At 40.1% G+C, this 20,134-nt stretch overlaps 1 gene segment (V, D, J or C); it reads right to left on the reverse strand.

Moving 5' to 3' along the window:
- Nucleotides 1-643: 643 nt before the first annotated feature.
- Nucleotides 644-17,355, reverse strand: LOC107178973. The segment is given in 5 exon segments: nucleotides 644-992; nucleotides 3,295-3,342; nucleotides 13,488-13,613; nucleotides 15,125-15,454; nucleotides 17,298-17,355. Coding segments are annotated over 5 exon segments (705 nt in total).
- Between the last annotated feature and the right edge of the window lie 2,779 nt (nucleotides 17,356-20,134).

Below are 20,134 nucleotides of genomic sequence, written 5' to 3' on the forward strand. Positions count from 1 at the left end.
CATATAAATGAGTGTCATACTTCGTGTGTGTGTGTGTGCATGTATGTATTATTTCTAAAGTAGAGCTGCACCAGTAGATGAAAATGCTGTTGACCACTTTATGTGCCCAGCATAATGATCTCATCTCATCCATACGACTTCAGGAGATGTGTCACTCTAAGTCCATTTTACAAATGGCACAAATTATGGCACAGGGAGTTCAAGTAACTGTAGACCCAAGATTTAAACCCAGGCATTTAGGGTTCAGAGTCCAAACACTTAACCCCTCCACCACCCTACCTTTCCAGTGTTAGTGCAGCTCTCATGCGGTTCTTGTGACATCGGGAAACATGGTGCACGTGTGACACGGGTCCAGGTCCGACACACCCGCCAGTCACATGACATGTGATACTGTCACCACCAGAATGTCTTAAACCAAGTGAGTCTGAATCTGCTGATCTTTGAAGAAGAAATAACCTGGACACCTTCACTGGCCAGTGTCCCCAAAGAAGACATCATAAAGATTCTCTCAGGGCAAGAATTAGAAATGTGGAATTGACCATGATTAGAACCAGTGCTGAATTTCTAGGCCCAGTTGTCATGCTGTCCCTTACCTTGGACTCCCAGTTTGAGGACACCAAATGAAAGAATACAGAGACAAGAGTAGAGTCTTGATTATTTTACTTGTTCTTTTTATGAAAAACAGTACAGAATTCATTAACAAAGATAGAGGCCTCAGGGTGTGTAAATTAAAAGGCTTCAAGGAAGTCATCTCGTTAAAGAGCCCCAGGGGACATGACTGGAAGGTGCCTACTGGCTTTTAGGGATAACAGCCAATGGAAAAAGGTGGACCTTTTGTGCCACCATGTGTTAGGAACTCTTCCCATTACCAAAGAGTGTGGGTTTCCCAAGCAGATTGACAGTGATAATGGCAGAATAGACCATGCTCTTGAGGAGGAGCAGGAGGTAGGTATAGTAGGCAGAGTTGTTCACGAGATGCAGATACAGGGCGTCTAAAAAGAAACCATTTATTAATTTCACCTGCTCTTTTGAAAGGCTAGGACTTATTAATGGGAGCGGGGTCACATTATACATTTCCAATGATCTGGGTTGAATTGACTCTCCTACACCAATCCAACCCAGTTGTAAAAACATCTACACCATCGTCAGCACTACCACCACCACAAAGACAACTCAGAATCCAGCTTGCAGGTCAAATCAATCAACAATCTCTGCAAAATTCACTTAGAACTTTCCAAAGTATGAATGGTAAGGTTGCATTTTTTTTTAATTTTTTTTAACGTTTATTTATTTTTGAGACAGAGAGAGACAGAGCATGAACAGGGGAGGGGCAGAGAGAGAGGGAGACACAGAATCTGAAACAGGCTCCAGGCTCTGAGCTGTCAGCACAGAGCCCGACACGGGGTTCGAACTCACAGACCGTGAGATCATGACCTGAGCCAAAGTCGGATGCTTAACCGACCAAGCCACCCAGGCGCCCCTAGGTTGCATTTTTAATGAATGGATCCAGTCGGGGGGAAAAAGCACTGGTGATAAATAGCTTTTAGCTTCTTGACCCCGTCTCTGTCTCAGAGTAAGAATAACAGCCAATATACATTGGTCACAAACTAAACACCACTGACTTTGAGAGATTTCCACGCAAAATGTTAATCTTATTTAACTTTTCAATAACCTATGAGATTATTATTCTTATTCCCATTTTATGAATAAATTGAAGACAGAGAAGTAATTTGCCTGATCTTAGACCATTAGTAGGTACCCGCAACATGACATTTAAGCAATATTTTCAGCTATGCTGTAATTCCGCATCTCCACATGCAGTAAGTACCCATCAAATGATTAGCACAAATATAAAGAAGAATTGCTTATTTTGAAGGATATTAGCCATTACATGTTGTGCATTCAGTGAGATTCCTAGGAATCCTTGGAAATTTGGTGGTGTTCACAGTGGGGTGGGTGAAAGTTTTTTGTAAAGAGGACATTATATAAAAAGAAAGAAAGGGGTTAATCCAAAATCTCTGAAACTTTAGGAGGTCATGGCTTATTTACCTGTCTTTCTTGAATGTCTCATTGTAGCTATAATATTGTAGGAAAATAGCTTTTATTATCCTTTGAAGTTTAGAAAGAAATATATGTTGAAATAATTAATGACAACGATGGTGGGACAGACTGACTACTCAACGAACAACAAGGCCAAGTCTGTTCCTATGGAAATTTACTTTACATGCTTTATCTCTAGAGTTAAGAACTCCAGAATTATTCCCCCTTGGTGTGGAAGGGACCTCAAGTGGTGATACACTCATAACTCCTTACCCTTAGTCAGGTAATATGTTACATAGGGTCCAGAGGCCCCTTGATATTGGACATGGAAGGCAGACAAGCAGGGCTAGAGTCAATGCTTCTCATCACTTTCTTGGTACATATGTTGGGAGAAAGGGCCAGAAACCAGTACTTACAATGTGTCAGCTAAATGAGACACCCAATACTAGACATTCCACATATGGGAACTTATGTCTTCAGTAACTCAGTTAGGTGTTATTTGTGTTATCCCTGCTTGGCTTAGAAAATGTCAGTAATGTACCCACATTCGTGCAATCAATAATTAAAAGACTGGAGTTAAAGTCAGTCTGTGGCACTTGAAGTCTTGCACTCATCCCCCCACCCTGCCCCCCTGTGTGCACCTGTCTCAAGGCCTTGGCTTTGGGATTTAGAGGAAGAATAAAAACTGAGTAAGTGTATGAGCTCTTGATTCAGATGCTCTTGGTTGAAGCCCCAGATCTCTCTGTGTGGCATTGTTCAAGGGACTTAATTAATTTAGCTCGTTGCCATAATGTGTAAAGTGGTAATAAAATCCTTCATAGCGAGTATTAAAAGAATCAGACAAAATGTACTTCCGGGACACACCATGCCTTCTGTACAATAACCTCTCTGTGTTAGTTCATGTTATTGACTACAAGCAAGAGCAAAGACTCAAAACGAGAAATCTAGAAGCAAGCTGATGTCCTCAGTTATTAGAAACAAAGGCCACAGAAATGAATGAAATCCATTGTTGAAATACTTCAGAAGCCCTTGTTGCACTCCTAATTTATAGTCCTCTCATTCCCAAGCCAGGATGTACTGTGTGAAGACAACCCCTGGGAAATGATGGGTTGACTTAAAATATCACTCAGTCTTTTTGCAAGATCCTGCCAATGTGAGGTTTCTATCTGAAGCCAGGGAAGTTCAAAATGTAAGTTGATCAGGAGGAAAAAATGCTATAGCATAACATAAAGGCAAACATATAGAAAAACTTACCATTTTCATCCTTCAGAGAAGCTTCTGTAGAGTGAATAGCAGTGAGATCTAAAAGAAATGAGAGCAAGTATTATTCCATTGTTCATATCCATTATTTGACACGTGTGTGTATTGTGGATGGATGGATGATGGATGGATAGATAGACGCAATTTGTCAACAGAGAGGAGAGAGGAATTACAAGTATGAGCCCTGAAATTCTAGAAACAGTTGGACTGATTCTATGTAATTCAGTAGATCAATTCATATGTTGTATTTCTGCACATGAACATGCTGAAGTTCATGAATGATGGATTTGTTTCTTTTTTTCTCACAACTAGAGGGTCCTTTTTAAGACTATCGTGTTTTCCTTTTGTGCTTGTATCTCCTAGCTACAATGCCTGCCACAAAGTAGGTATTCTGTAAATACTCATGGAATGGAAAAATAACCAGAAACAGTGGGTGCTATATGGTCATCAGCACCCACTGTTGACACGAAGTGTTGCTACCAAAGTAAATTCGTAGACACTAGAAACCACAGTAGAATCTTACACGTTGGAAGAAGTCTGGTTTAGGTGGATTTCCTGTCTAAGGAAAGAAAGCAGCCCTACCTTTCAAAGCATGCATGCCCCACTATCCCCAGATCCGGCACTCAGTTTTCTGGAGTGGAGGTGTTTACGGACATGACAGCAATGCTAATGAAAGTCAATACCTATTGAGTGATTATTACTGTGCCAGGCACTATATGAAAGGTTCACATGCATTGTCTCATCCGATCCCCCAGTGACACTGATGTGAACTTAACGTGGAGGACTCCGTGTTGCACACAAAGAGATAAGGTTTAGAGAATGTAAGGAACTTTCTGAGAGTCATACCAGTCACCAGCAGAGCCAGCACTCAGAGGACACTCTGGGGGTTTAGACAAGCTAGAGTGTGTGGAAAGTATCTTGTAAAACAATCCATAGAAATAGAACATAACTCCGGGGCACTGGTGTGGCACAGTTGGCTAAGTGTCCGACTCTTGGTTTCAGCTCAGGTCATGATCTCACCGTTCCTGAGTTTGGCACAGAGCCTGCTTGGGATTCTCTCTCTCCCTCTCTCTCTCTCCAACCCCCCTGCCACTTGCTCTCTGTCTTTTTCAAAATAAATAAATAAACTTATAAAAAAAGAGAAACAGAACATAACTGCACCATTGTGGACTCTCCGATATCATCTCTTCCAGTGTCTTAATTACTCTTAGCAAATGACCTTTTAATTGTAGAAGTTCAGCATTTCAGTGCACTTCCTTGCAGGGATAGAATGATAGGCCAAATCACATTAATAGCTGTCTGGATGTATAAAACCTGAGGTGAGGGTTGTATTTATCTACGGTGTTAAAAAAAAATAGTACAACATATGTACAAGGACAAAATTTGTTAAAAAGATAAGGGACTATTGGATAGAGGAACAAAGAGTTGAAAGGCTGTTTTAGTCCATCTTATTTTTTTAATTTTAAAAAAAATGTTCATTTATTTTTGGGAAACAGAGAGACAGAGAGTGAGCAGGGGAGGGGCAGAGAGAGAGAGAGGGAGACACAGAACCCAAAGCAGACTCCAGGCTCTGAGCTGTCAGCATATAGCCCAATGCGGGGCTCTAACTCACAGACCATGAGATCATGACCTAAGCCAAAATTGGTCGCTCAACTGACTGAGCCACCCAGGTGCCCCTAGTTTATCTTTTTTCTAATTGATGTGTTCTTGTCCACACATACATGGTTCTGGTATGCAATTTTATGCACTCCATACAATCATATTTTGGTGCACTCTTAAAAAATGAGTTTGACAAAGGACACAAAAATACTGATTCGAAGAGGCACATGCACCCCAACGTTTATAGCAGTGCTATCGACAATAGCCAAAGTATGAAAAGAGCCCAAATGTCTATTGACTGACAAATGGATAAAGAAAATGTATACACACACGCACACACACACACACACACACACACACACAAACACACAATGGAATATTACTCAGCCTTCGAAAAGAATGAAATCTTGCCATTTGCAATGACATGGGTGGAACTAGAATGTATTTATACTAAGTGAAATAAGTCAGTCAGAGAAAGACAAATACCAGATGATTTCACTCATATGTGGACTTTAAGAAACAAAACAGATGAACTTATGGAAAGGGAAAAGAGAGAGAGAGAGAGAGAGAGAGAGAGAGAGAAGCAAACCATCAAACCATAAAGGACTGTCAACTATAGAGAAGGAACTGAGGGTTGATGGAGGGAGATGGGAGCGGGATGGGGAAATGGGTGATGGGCATTGAAAAGTGCACTTGTGATGAGCACTGGGTGTTGTATGTAAGTGATGAATCACTAAATTCTAGTCCTGAAGCCAATTTTACCATATATTTTAGCTAACTAGAATTTAAATAAAACCTTGAAATTAAAAAAAAATGGATTTGAGGTATAGGCTTTGGGAAAAATCTCCAAGAAGGAAAATGTTAGTATAATTATGTTTAATGTTAAAAAAATCCTCAAGAGCTGACTTTAAAGTGCTTTAAAAATCTCTTTCTTGGGGCGCCTGGGTGGCTCAGTCGGTTAAGCGGCCAACTTCGGCTCAGGTCATGATCTCACGGTCCGTGAGTTCAAGCCCCGCGTCGGGCTTCGTGCTGACAGCTCAGAGCCTGGAGCCTGTTTCAGATTCTGTGTCTCCCTCTCTCTGACCCTCCCCTGTTCATGCTCTGTCTCTGTCTCAAAAATAAATAAACGTTAAAAAAAAATTAAAAAAAAATCTCTTTCTTTTCCATACAATGATTTTATTCATCATATTGTGCACCTGAAACTAATGTAACACTGTATGTTAACTAACAGAAATTCAAATGAAAAGGTAAAAAAAGATAAATAAAATCTGTTACCCTGCATTGATCGACATAAAGACAGTAAGGTAACAATTTTCATAATAAATTTGTGTGTGCGTGTCCTAGGTGCTCTTTCTCAATCCAGGTTGGTCGAAAACGTGGACAAGATGAGTTTAATCTCTGTTCAGAATCACTTCATTCTTTTGTGCTTTCATGTGTATGTATACATATAAAAATATACAAGCTTTGGGGCACCTGGGTGGCTCAGTTGGTTAAACGACCGACTTCAGCTCAGGTCATGATCTCGCAGTTTGTGAGTTCTTGCCCCATGTCAGGCTTTATGCTGACAGCTCGGAGTCTGGAGCCTGCTTCGGATTCTGTGTCCCTCCATCTCTCTACCCCTCCCCTGCTCACGCTCTGTGTCTGTCTCTCAATAAAAGTTAAAAAAAACGTAAAAAATATATAAACTTTAATCAAAAACAAAAACAACAAGCAAAAAATTTCCAAGAAACAGCAATAGAAATTTTCTAGAATTGCATTAACAGAAATGTCCTCGTCCTTACTTCTCCCTTACTGTAATCATCACTGTGGAACTTAAAATACATTTTACATTTCTCTGATCACTAGAAAATCGAAACCTCACAGGACACTTCAGCCCAGTGGTTACGTTAAATTTATGCTTTGCTCATTTGGTTCCTGCCTGTTTCTTAGCCATAAAAAGTTATGGCTGTCTATGTGATCTTACTTTAGTTAAGTTTTAGGAAAGAATATACATAAATGCAATAAATATATGAAAAAAATCATCCATATCAGGTTTCCAACAGCAGGGATTGTCATCAAGATAATTTCATTCGCTCTTCATCACCACCCAGGTGAAAGCAAAGGTTTGGCCCTAGTTTCATCATTGGACGAACTAAAAATCTGTCAAATAACAAAAATTCAACCAAATAAGTGTTAAAGACCTAACTGGCTGTGTTAACTGATCTATTCATGAATCAGGGAGCATCGTATCCAGCAAGTAAAGGGGAGCTCAGAAGGGCTGCAGGAGTGGGGAAGTTTTTTCAGATAGAGAGGGAGTGAAAAAGAAATTATTAGCAAAGAACATTATTTTAGGCAAGGGGACCAGAGAGGCAGTCGATCAGTAAACTCCCTAGTGCGAGCCAGGAAATGCCCATGTTCGCTGATTCAAGGCTGCAGTTCTGGGGGTTGAAACTGCAGCTGGGCAGGGATGAAGTCTTGCTTTACTGGTTTGGGGCCTTAAGCTGAGTGAGGCCATTTTGAGCCTGTGGTTTTCTTTTTAACAGCCCTGCCTTTTGATCAGACTCCCGGTTTAACTTAGAGAGACACAATTGAAGGCATTAACAGCACTCAGCAACCTCTCTGAGGTTCTCACAGTTTTTGTGGTTGCTCTTGTGATATTCACAGGTCTTGACCTTTTGGCCTGTGAATGTTCAGAGGTTACCGCTTCAGCTCTACAGTGTTTGAGTTGGTCATTCTGTTCTCTTTGTTTCTTTCTTTTTTTTTCTGACATTCTCATCTTAGAGAGATCATTAGTTTGCAGGTTACCAGCTCTGAACTTGCATTTAAAGCTTTTGAGAGAACATAAGGCACCAGACAGCATATTGTGATTACAATAAACAGGATAATTCCTCATGTTTGGAGTGCAATTTGAAGCCATGCTTCCCAAGGCTCAAAGCAATGAAAATCACATAAGTAATAAAGACCCTGCAGAAGCAATCATTCATTTAGGCCAAGTGGCTTGCTCAGTGATCGAATGTCATTGAGTTTTAACTTCCCCAGAAGTGTCAATCCGGGAATAGCAGGCAGTGTTGACTACAGCACAGACCCAACCTTGCTCAGCTAAGAGATCATCAAGGGCTATCTTATTTTCAAGAATTACTTTGGCCAGAGTCTAAGGATTTTTGTTGGGCAGCCATTGCTTTAGTAAGAGATTCTGCACCAATTTTCAGAATGAAACAGAAGGTCTTGAACACATCTCCCTTACATTGATCCCTGACCAGGGAAGTAAGGCCCAGCCAAAGGAGTGAATCCTGGTCATGAAAGCTTCCTGGGAGGTCTCTTCTAACTCAGGATGTAAATTGAGGGATATCAACCAATGAGATGTCTTATTTAGCTTGAGAAAAGTTAAGACCAGTGTTAGATTTTCTCCCAGCCGGAAATAAAAGGCTGCTCTCAATTCCAGAGTTCACCCCCCTTGGCTGTGACCTGGGAGATACAGATGAGAGAGTTATCTTTCCAGGCCGTTCGTTGGAAAGAAAAGAAGGTGAAAAGGTTTCACACATTGAAGTGTGAGATCTTGATCCATTGTCTTGGGCAAAAACACCCTACCTGCATGTCAGCTACATCACTTTCTTTCAATTTGACTCAGAGATGTCCAGTGTCTGTGCAGGACCCAGTGACAGGTGGAGACTTCTGTAGCTGTGTGATGTGCACCTGAGTGTTACAGCAGGAGCAATCGGTAAGGTCCCTCTTCTACTGGAGTTCAGTGGCTCTCTTACTCTGATGATGTGTCTAAAATACCTAATCATCAGGCTGTAAACTGTGACCGACAGGATCCTTTTAATTACGATTCAGGAAAGCTTCTGTAACCTGTTGATGACCGGCTTGAGCATAAGACATTGGAGACAGTAGCTGGTCTGACTAGCATGAGACACAAGGATCAGCAGAAGATTGTACACCGAGAGCTTTCCAAGAAGTGGACAAGGTTTTCCTGAAGGCGCCTATGAGTTGCCTGGTAAAGTAGGAGCCTTGGTCCCTGGAGCGCACAGAAGATGTGCCCCAAGGGGGATACCCATTTTCAACACTGTCTTTGCCCCAGTGAGGGCATCAGCCTCAGCAGGGAAAGGCTTTAACCCTTCCAGAAAATGTACAAACAGTAACAAGCACATGTTAACAAGCCACACTAAGTGGTAGCTGTGTAAAGTGAAGCTGCAAGTGTTCAAAGTGTCCCCAGGGAGGAAGTCTGAAGCTTCTGGAGACAAAAACAATTTTTCCAGGGTTACGGGCCTGACAGGTTAGACATTGACGGTAAACAGTTTTGTTCTATTATAGAAGGCTTTCAGCTGATGTCTATTTATAATTTGAATAATCTTCAATGCCCTGATTCAGAAGCAGACTGGCACCATGTTATAAGAACATCAGGATACCAAACGTCTGGCAATGAGGGGCCATTTTTTTGTGGAACCAGAATGGACTTTAACTACATGTGCCACAATCTTACAAACACAACATAAAGAACATCTAGTATGAATTTTTATTTGACAATGCTTCCTGGTAATTTAGCTTATCAAATATATCCAATTAGTTTAGCAAATCCTTTGGAATGTTCCCAGTTAAGGAGACTAAGAAGACCAAAACTCCAAAGAAAAGAAACAGACCCACAAAACCCTTTGTCCTTTTGACATAAAGAAAAGAAAATCTAATGCTGCACCTGCTTATTTTTGATTTGAAAATTCTTCATTCCAATTTTAGTCCTGACCACACATAACATTCATTTCCAAACATCCCCCTTTTCTTTCTTCTTTTCTTTTCTTTTCTTTTTTCTTTCCTTTCCTTTTCTTTTCTTTCCTTTCCTTTTTTTTTCTTCCTTCTTTCTTTCCTTCCTTCCTTCCTTTCTTTCTTTTTTTCTTTCTTTTTGAGAGAGAGAGAATGAGCAGGAGATAGGCAAAGAGCGAGAGAGAGAGAGAATCTCAAGAAGGCAGCACACCCAGCACAGAGCCAGTTGCCATGCCTGACATGGGGCTCAATCCTGAGACCGTGAGATCGTGACCTGGGCCAAAATCAAGAGTCAGATGCTTAACCAACTGAGCCACCCAGGCGCTCCCAATCATCCCATTTTTACAAATCTTTACAAGTTTCTCTTTTAAATTCAGAATTTGTCCTGAGTTTACCCTCTTTAGATGACCAGCCTTGCCTTAGGACAAAGTCCTTTTTTATACCTCAAAAAATACATTTCCCTTCCTCATACATTTTCTTACTAAAAACACACATTTTACTTTCCTTACATTCAGAGTTGTTTCCGTTATTATTTTCAGTGGTCTTAATTACATTTATTAAAATTCTGAACTCTTAGAAACTTTCATTTTTAATGAAAGCTAATATGTAAGCAATTGTGAACTGTTACCCAGCATTCTTAGATTGGCAAATTAATGTACACATTTCAAAAGTTCTAGAAATGTGTATTTCTTCATAAAACAGTCTTCTGGTAAAGCACAAAATACATTTACTAATAGGTCCATGTATATTTTCAGTTTCTCTGCAATAAGAAAACCAAAAGTTGGTAAACCTATGTTCATTAACTAATAATTTAGCATTTTCTCTTACTTGGAAATGATCTAGATAAGATCTAGATATTTAATGAATGTAATTTATTTTTACACTCGAGCTAACACTGTAAAATTTTAAGGATTTAGTTTACCAAAAAGATTTGGGAAACTATTTAAAAATATATTTAACATTTTTCATTTTTAAAATGAAATACATATTTTTAAAATATCTATTCAATTTACTGGTTCTTAGCACTTTTGCTGAAATTACCCGTAAAAACTTTATGAGACAACAAAGTCTGTCATTCTCTCAAGCTATTTTCTTTAATATTTTGTAAGAGATCAACTCTACTTATGTAAACCAAGGCACATGAAATAATTTAATTTTAGTGCTGCTAATTCTGAAGACATGTCTATTTTACTTAAACCAACAACTGGATATTTGCCCAGATCATATGAAGTTCAAACACATTTGGGTTAGTTTTTATCTTTCTGAGACACTATCCAGAGAGGAAAAGATCTCACACTGATGACATATATTTATGGACACACAGATCACTGCAAAGACCTTAGAGTCACTGGCGTTTATGGAGAAAATGTTAAGATTTGTATTTGTCCCTGGAATTTTTTGTAATGTTTATTTATTTATTTGGAGAGAGAGCAGAGAAGGCGCAGAGAGAGAGGGGGAGACTGAGATTCCCAAACAGGGTCCGTGCAGTCAGCACGGAGCCGGATGCAGAGTTCAATCCCAAGAACCATGACATGACCTGAGCCAAAATCAAGAGTCTGACACTTAACTGACTGAACCACCCAGGTGCCTCCCTGGAATTACGAAGGACACTGAGCCAGGGTTTAGGCACAAGAACCCTTTAGCAGTTTGTATTTTTTTTTAAAGGCCTCTTTCTCTTAGTTTCCCTCAGTCCCAAGCATTTGTGGGCTGTGTTTACATTTCAAAGATGTGACAAGATAGATCACTTTGAGGACACAGGAAGAATGCAGGTTCCTCCAAGAAGGACTTTGCTTTCCTAAAGCCAATCATCTATAAGCCTTTTTCTGGAACTAGGAGAAGTTTGAGGGTGGGTGAAGGGACAGGGGAGCTCTGAATTCAGCTGCGTTTCTAGTTCTGTTCACATTTGTCAGGACAGCTGCTCTCAGTGTCTCAAAACTTGGATTTTCGTGAAATGACAACATAGTTTGATTCAACCTATCCAAGCACATGAGCCTCAATTTGCTTCCTTCCCTCTGGGTGCACAGTTTTAAATATTTCTGGCAGACGGAATAACCCCCCTTGGGTGTAAGATGAATATTATCTAAGGATATTACCCTCCCCAGATCCAGGATCACCCACAGTGACAGCCAGAGGAAGGGAACCCACAGCCGCACGTCCCAGGCAGGCAGAGAGCTAAGAGCAGTGACGCAGGATGATACCAGCAAGGAGGCAACGGCTGTCTCTGGGAGAGAAAGGATCCATAAGCAATGGGTGTGGATTTGGAAAGGGTGGGACAACAGGAAATTTTGTTATCCTCTCCGGACCAGGCATGTGGGCAGAGATTCAGAAGGAGAACTGATTCTGCTAAGACTTCCCACCCTTTCCTGGTTCTGCCAGTTTTCCCAGGACCCTTCAGCAGACCTTGGTATTTATCAGAATTTCCACTTGGCTCTTTAAGGGAATTAATGTAACAGTGTGTCAGAAAATCACCCAGTTTCTCAACTCTGGGAGGGCCTCATTTGGGGACCCTCCTCTGAAGGTAGATACGGGGGTGTCCGTAAGGCCATTAATATGACTGCGTAGTCTTTTCAGAGAGGAAAGCCAATTCACACTTGAATGACTGCTCAAAGGAGCAAAGAGCAGAGGAGGAATTAGGTCAGTCTGACAGCTTTTTGTTTTAGTACCTCTTCCGTCTTTAATTTCTCATTAGCCTTTTCCAAAGAATGTTTCATTGAAACGACCTTGGAATTTCAAATCTTTCAGAGGCTTCTGCTTGCTCATTAACAGAAGTGTCCTATTTTATTTAATTTGAGAAATTTTGCTTTTAAATGTAGTTCTTACATGATCTTATCCCTAGTTGGAAAATTCCCCGCTATTGTATTTCTAGACTGTAATTGCCCTGAGGGCTGGCAGCAGATCCATAGGACCCTAGCCTTGAATGGAGTTAACCCACACTTCAGTCTGGCCGTATGTCTGCACAAGTGAGGTGTAGCTACATTTCTGTCCGGCTTTGTTTTTGGGGTCTCCAACTTATGGTTGTCAAGCTAGTTCCTCAGGACACAAGGCAAGCTTAGTAATATTTGCCATTTTTGCTAGACATCTGTAACTTCTGGGACTACGGTTTTTAGACATAAAATAAACGGGTATACAGGAAGGTGCTTGCACTTGACCCTTTAGAATGTAAGGATCCCAATAGCTAAGACTTGGGGCTTCTCAGAGCAGAACTAATATCCAAAAGTGATGTGTCCTGGAATTGGGGATTGCGTGTGTTTTAAAGGATATCTCTTTGCACAGAAATTTTCTTGAGGTGGATGGGTGAACTGGTGCCAGTCTAATCTATCCCCTGACCAAGTTATACTATCAAGGGCATGTTCTTGAGGTGGTGAGCATTCTAATAGTCTTTAATTGCCTCACAGTCTTTTTTTGTCTAACAGTCCTTATTGCGCCCATCAATTTTGTGGGTTTTTCAGTCTCTGATCCCTGTTAGCAGTAGCCTTTATCTATAAGAAGCAAGAAAAATAATTATGTGCACCTTAGCGTATGCACAGTAACCAAGAGATGTCACTGGCTTCTGGCCACAAGAAGACTCTTTGTGCGCCATCAATAATTCTCCTGGAAACTTGCTGAAGTTTCCATCCAAGAAACTGTGGTCAGAAAGTTTGGGGCCTTGGCTCTGGACAGACCCCCCCTGCCAGTTCACTTGGGCTCTGGGCAAACATGCCAGTTCAAGTGGGGTCCAGACAAAGAAGCCAGCTCAACTGGGCTCTGACAGTAACCCTCTGCCAGCCCAAGCTGACCCACATTGTAAAGGAAAGCCAATTAGATCAGGAGTCTGAATGCAAAGAGATTGAATCTCAGAACCAATAGGAACTCACCTACAGCCCTTGAAAATGGTGAGGAGGACAGTGAACTCAAGGGGCTCACAGTTACCTCCCCTGGTTGTGTACTTGTCTCCGATCGCCCCTGGAAGTCCATTTCAGATCCTGTCACCGACACCAAATCTGTTAAATAACAAAAATTCAACCAAGTAAATGATAAAGATCTAATGGCTGTATTAATCAATTTATGAAGCAGGCAGCATCTGATCTAGCAAGTAGAGGGGAGCTCCAAAGGACCACAGGGAATAAAAGATTTTAACAATAGTGCAGGGAGTGCAGAAAAGGAAAATATTAGCAAGGAATCCATTTTTCTAGTCAATGTAACTCTCCTAAGGGGGAAAGGGGTCAACTGGGAACCTTCATAGTGCTGACCAGGAAATTCCCATGTTCACTGATTAAATGTTACTGCTCTGGGGGTTGAGATTGCACTTGGGTTAGGTATGAAGTCTTGTTTTAGTGATTTGGGGCCTTAAGCTAAGTGTTACCATTTGGGGTCTGTGGTTTTCTTTTCAACAGACCCAAGAAGATGAAGACTGACTTCAGAAATTGAGACTTGTATACAGAAAGCTCTTCACATGTCCTGTTATGTGCTTGTTCCCCACTGCTGAAAAATTGCCTGCCTAACCACAGGGAAAGCACAAACTGGTTCTTTTTTGGGGCTCTGGTCTGTCATGTCCATGCTCAGGACTTGACTTCTGAGTCTACAGAGTTACTGGATCACAGCTGGGCCAGAGCACATTCAGCTCTGCCCACACTGTATAAATATGTCCAGCTTCTGGAAAATGGGACTCCTTTGAGATACCATGACTGAATCACAAGTGACCCTGGATATTCACTTTAACGTAGTGGTCCTCCTGGGAACAGTGGTCCATCCCGCCTCCCTCCCAGGCCTGGCACACGCTCGGACAGCAGGAAGCGTTTGCTGGGCAGCATTTCCTAGTGGTAGAAATACATCCATTGTGGACAATGGGAGAATGTTTGTACGCATTAGCTTCACCCAATCTTACTTTCCAAGTTTCACCTAATGGTGGGATATAAAATTCAAATCTAATAATCCCAAGACCATACTAAAACCTCAGCAGCCAAATTACCATTATTTGTTGAGCTGCAATCTGGCTTTGTCAAATGAACAGCATTTTGTCACCTATAACTCACGTTTCTGGGTTATACTTTGAGTAGATCAGATTGAAGTGAGAGGGACTTTGACTACTGAGTGGAACGTTCCTGAAAGATGTATAATTGTTCTAATTTACTTATCAAGTAAGATTATCCAAAGTGGACTCTCCTTTTGAGTATTTATGGTGGGCAATGTTGCTAGGTGGTTTCATGTGTACTGTTTCATTTAATCCATAGAGTGATCCTCAGAAACATCATTATGACCTTCATATTTCAGATGATGAAAGTGAGGCGAGAAAGGCTAAGTGAATTTTTCTTTTTCTTTGTATGTTCCAAAGCCCATACTATTTTAATTCTACGGGGTAATAGCGAAATATTTGTGCCTCTGTTAAAGGCAACAATATTAAAGAAACATTTCTTTTTGCTTATTTCCCATTAAGACTTGACAGAAAACGTAGGCTATTATCATTAAAAAAAGGGGGTTCTGGGAGGCTATATTCATGTTTATATGTACGTAACTTTGTCTACTGAAGGAAAAAGAATCTCTTGATCAACCCCTCCTTTATTACTATCATGTTTGACAACACATTTGTGTTCTTTATCCATTGACTCTTCACTCACGGTCAGCCAGGTGTATTTCATATATGTGTCCTTAGTTTTCATGGTGTTTCCCTGCTGGGATTCCAGAATTGTTTTGCCATTCTTTTCTTTCCAATGTACCTCGATAACACCAGGGAAAAAATCCTCAAGAAGACAAAGATATGTTCCAGTCTTATGGAGTTTTCTTTCAGCAATTGAAGGAAGAAAAATTGTAGGCTTTGGGGAAGTGTTCTCAACAGGAGGTTCCTCTGTGGAGGAAAATGGAATAGCAACGAAAACTATTATTAGAGAAAGGCAAACATTGCGTGGTTTGGAAGCAGCCCTGAACAGAGTATAAGGAAAGGAAAGTTGCAATAGGATTAGTGCTTACCAGGGCTTTTCATCCACAATGGGTTATGCGGTACTTATTTTCTTACTTTCCATGGGAAAAGAGGTTCAAGCAGTCATGTAACTTGCCCAAAGTCGTAACTACTAAGTGGCATAGCCTGGTTTAAAACTTGGAATTTTTTAAAAACAATACACTGTCATTTGTTTGAATGAGAATCCATTTTCATGCATACTTCACAATCTATCAAGTTGAACTTTTAGCTTCAAATCAGATCCCATACCCGCTTCTGATACTGAAGTTCTTCTCCTTGATTTCTGATTTTGTAGATCATCTTGCTCTTACATTTGAACCAATCCAAGATTTTGAGTAGAACAATGTTTAAAGCTGCACTACCAAATTATTTACAGTGCCTTGAATTTAGAAACAATGTGGCACTATTCCCAAAACTTCTATTAAAAAATTATTATTTTCAGAAATGGTCTTATACTAACCTTATCAAGTAATGTGATGGTCTCGATTTTGTTTTGCTTTACCTTATACTAATCTTATCAAGTAATGTGATGGTCTCGATTTTGTTTTGCTTTAGTACTCCTGATTCTATGCAGAACTGCAGTGGGTGGTAATTGGAATTCTGAAGAATTGGCTTTTTTCTTATTACTGACCATGTCCCAACCTATACGGAGCTAATTCCATATTTAATTTCATTTAGTTCTAACCACATCCACTTGAAATAGTTGTTACGTTGACAGAACGAATGAATGGAAATATAGCAAATGTTAACAGTAATAAGTGTTGCTATGAGATTTCAATTTTTTCTTTATTTTTTCTCTTTTCCAATTTTTTTCATTTTAGACATGTATTCTTTTTATAATTTTAAGAAAGCAATGACCAGTGAAACAAAATTTATTGGTTGAAGGATAATTATACACAACATGACAGATTCAGATTCAAAGTTCACATTTTTGTCTGCACCTCTCTCTCCTAAAAACATATTTTTAGGACCTCATGAATTATAACTGTGTCACTATTTTTTAATTGGATTGATGCAATTTACACGGAGTAGATAGTTGGAAAAAAGAGGACCGGAAAATTCCTTTTCAGTTTATGAATTTATTCGTGCCTGTGATCAAAACCACTAAGGAAACCATAATATATCATTTTTTCTTCATTTTTCCAATGCTTTTACCAGCATTGTGAAAATTCTTTGAAAACTTTTTGACTAGATGCTGCAGGCTCAAAAAATCCCTGTGAGATGTTCTCCCTCATCCAGGAAAAAAATTCCTCTCTAAGGCTAATGAAGAATGAATACATTTACTAGCCTGAATTTAGAAAGAAACAAACCCAGCGTATGACATTCCCGATTATGTCTGCACAGGTAAATGTGTTGGTACCGGATAAGAATCACCTTCCGACAAAATGACAAGTTTATCAAGTTTTTGCTCATTCTTTCCTACTGGTTATTTTGGAATCAAATAAGCAATACAAATATCTTTACACATCTTTCAGCACAGAAATCCCACAGGGACCTAACATCCCCACCCCTCAGGGACCCCCAGTTGCTCTAGCAAGTTAGCTCCTTGTCAATGTCGCCCACCCAAGCGACTGGGACACAGTCACCTACCTCTCCAAGGATCCCGCTGCCATTTGTGACCAAACTGGGGGCGAATCCAAGAATGCTGAGCCGGCACCAGAACCTAGCCTGCTGCCCCTGCATCGCCCACCTCCCCTCCCTACGTTATATGGAAGAATGAAAGAATATTTACCTGTAATCCGGATCTCAGGTTTGGGAGGAGGATTTTTTTTTGTAGATCCCCCATCCATAATAGCCCACTGTCTGAAAACCTTTTACAGAAATCTCCCTTTGTGCCTCTTTAAAAACCTCGCCTATATTTTTTACTATTTAAACACATAAAAATTGGTCCTGCTAATATTAACAAAGATGAATCACAAGCAAAATCACATTAGATATGAACCCAGTCAAGAATGGATGGACTGACCCCTCTGTCTTTCCATCTTATTCATCCACGACAGAGAATATGATTTTCCCTTTTCTCAACATTTTGCTGTGTCTTCTAAATCTCTTTTCTTAAGGTTTTCATGTATCAGATCAGCTCTTTTCCTAGAGTGTAATTTATAGGTACTACCTCTATAATTTTCAAAGAGGAACAAAAATAGAAATAATATATTTGAATATATAATAAATGAATGTTCAATTTTTTAACACGTTGGTTTTCTCGTTTGTTTGTTTGTTTCTATGTATTGAGGGGCAGGGACCTGGTTTGACTGTAAAGCAGTTCTTTCCAGAATCCCATTCCCACGATAGTAGCCAGATGAACTGTTACAGAGTCTGAAATCTTAATGGTGGTCACTTAACTAATTTGTTGCTGAAAGACTGTTCCTTTGAACTTGAAATTACCCTAAGAGTTTCCAGGGCACTGATGTAAAGTCCTGAGCTGCTCATCAGAGGATCCTGTCTGGTCTGGTCTTTCTGCCGCTGTCCCAGCCTGAGAGGAAAGACAGCTGTGGGTCATGCGGCCGAGTCCTGCGTGTAGGCCACCTGCTCCAGCTGTCCTGCCCGAGTCAGTATTTCCGGCGCACTTGATGCCGATGCAGAAAGAAGACTGAATGCAATGGTGTGGAAAGGACTTGTCATTTTATAGCAATACCCTAAGAATCACATTTTGAAAATCTAACGAACGTGTATTCAACATGACTTACTGGATCTTTGGCGGGGGGTGGGGGGTGGGGAGGGGAAGAGAGGCAATTTTAGAGCCATGATAGAAGCAGAAACATTGTCTTCTGTGTGAAGAGTAATACAAATTATGAGCTATTACTAGTTAAGCGCTCAACTAAAGAGTCAATTTACGAGGTCAGGCTCAGAAGAGTAAATATTCAGAAATAAAAATACAGCTTGCTGTTTCTAATAGCACATAACGGTCTAAACCATGCTCTTCGGCACGGACAAGTGTCTATTGGGTCCCAAACTTTGCCACAGTAACTTGCCATGTGACTTTAGGCAAATAACAACTTCTTTGAGCTTCAAGTCCTTCATCTGTGAAACTGGAATGAGGACCTCCTGTATAGGACTGCTGAGGACTGAGATAAGGCACTGAAACCAGTCAGTGTGGTTATCTGGCTCTCAATAAATATTAGCTAATATGATTATTCTCTTTAATGGGATATTTTTTGGCTCGTCTATCCCAATTTTCCACTAAACGACACATGTGGATTTTATAAGCAATAAGTATTACATAAAATAAGAAAGGAAAAGAGCCGATGAACCCAAGACAGTCTGTATCTCTGTCAGCCACAGGCCAAAAAACTTGGGGCCCAGTCAAGCCACAATCTAGAATGCTTACCCACTAGGCTACAAGCTTTTTGAGTGTTGGGACCATGTCGGGAGCCCCTTTGACCTCAAGCATCCAGCATAGACACTGTCTTCAGTGAATGTTTGCTGAGGCAATGTAAACAAACAAGGATATAAACCATGCAGACAGACTTCTGATGGACTCTGGAGCTGAAGTGGTTTACTGAGCTCACAAATGCCTTTAAACTGGATCATCTCTAGGCAATATCAGAAGAGTCACAATGGGACAAATTTTGACTAGTCGCAGCCTACTCCCTCAGAAGCTTGAGTATTAAGATGAAGTGGCATTATTGATGTTCTACAGTCATTTACTGTAGAAGTGAAATTTTTTGCACTTGGTTAAAGATGAGATCAAAAGCAATCATATAGGTTTTCCAGGTTATTAGAGAAAGGGGCACTCTTAATACTAGAGATACTTAAAGCTTTTCTCACTTAAAAGACCATCTACAAGAGAAACAGCACGAACCAATAACTTACAACAATGGTTTACAGACACGGTCCTACAGATGTTTGAATTTCAAATATGAGTCTATTATTTTCTGTGTGTGTTTCCTAAAAGTAGAATTTCAATCTGCCTCCAACTGGTTAAGTAAATAAACCATTTTCAAAGTGGTTTTGTTTCCATACAAAGTGATCTGGAGCTGGAATACTGCTGTCCATATGCTGAGGTGATCCCATATTGTTTTCTTCTGAAAAGCATCAATAAGTTTTTCATTCACAAGATCAAAATAGAACAAAGTTACTTACCAGTGGGAGTTACTATGAGCTTACTTCATTCTACAAATATCTTGATCCAGCCTGGTTAGACGTTCTACAAAATTTTCAGCTAAGCTTCACGGCACGACCAGCTTAAAAACTTTGTCCTGGCAATTTGATCTTCTGAGTTCTCTTGGAAGCCCTTGAATTATAGTCTTCATGGCATATGATATTTTATGTTTTGCTTAGATTAATTTAGAAAAATATCTGTTTTCCATGGAAGTAGTAATCACAGAAAAATGCTGATGGAAAATGGAAATGATAAGAGAAAAAAAAGGAAAGAAGGAAGGAAAGAAAGACAGAAAGACAGGAAAGAAGGAAGGAAGGAAAAGAAAGAAAGAAGAAAGAAAGAAAGAAAGAAAGAAAGAAAGAAAGAAAGAAAGAAGACAGGGAGGAAGAAAGAAGAGAGAAAGAAGAAAAGAAAAAAAAGAAGAAGAGATCAGGGCCAAGTGGTCAACCAATGACTTTTCTAAATTA

The sequence above is a fragment of the Panthera tigris genome, chromosome A2 (assembly GCF_018350195.1).
Source record: "Panthera tigris isolate Pti1 chromosome A2, P.tigris_Pti1_mat1.1, whole genome shotgun sequence".
NCBI classification, from domain to species: Eukaryota; Metazoa; Chordata; class Mammalia; order Carnivora; family Felidae; genus Panthera; species Panthera tigris.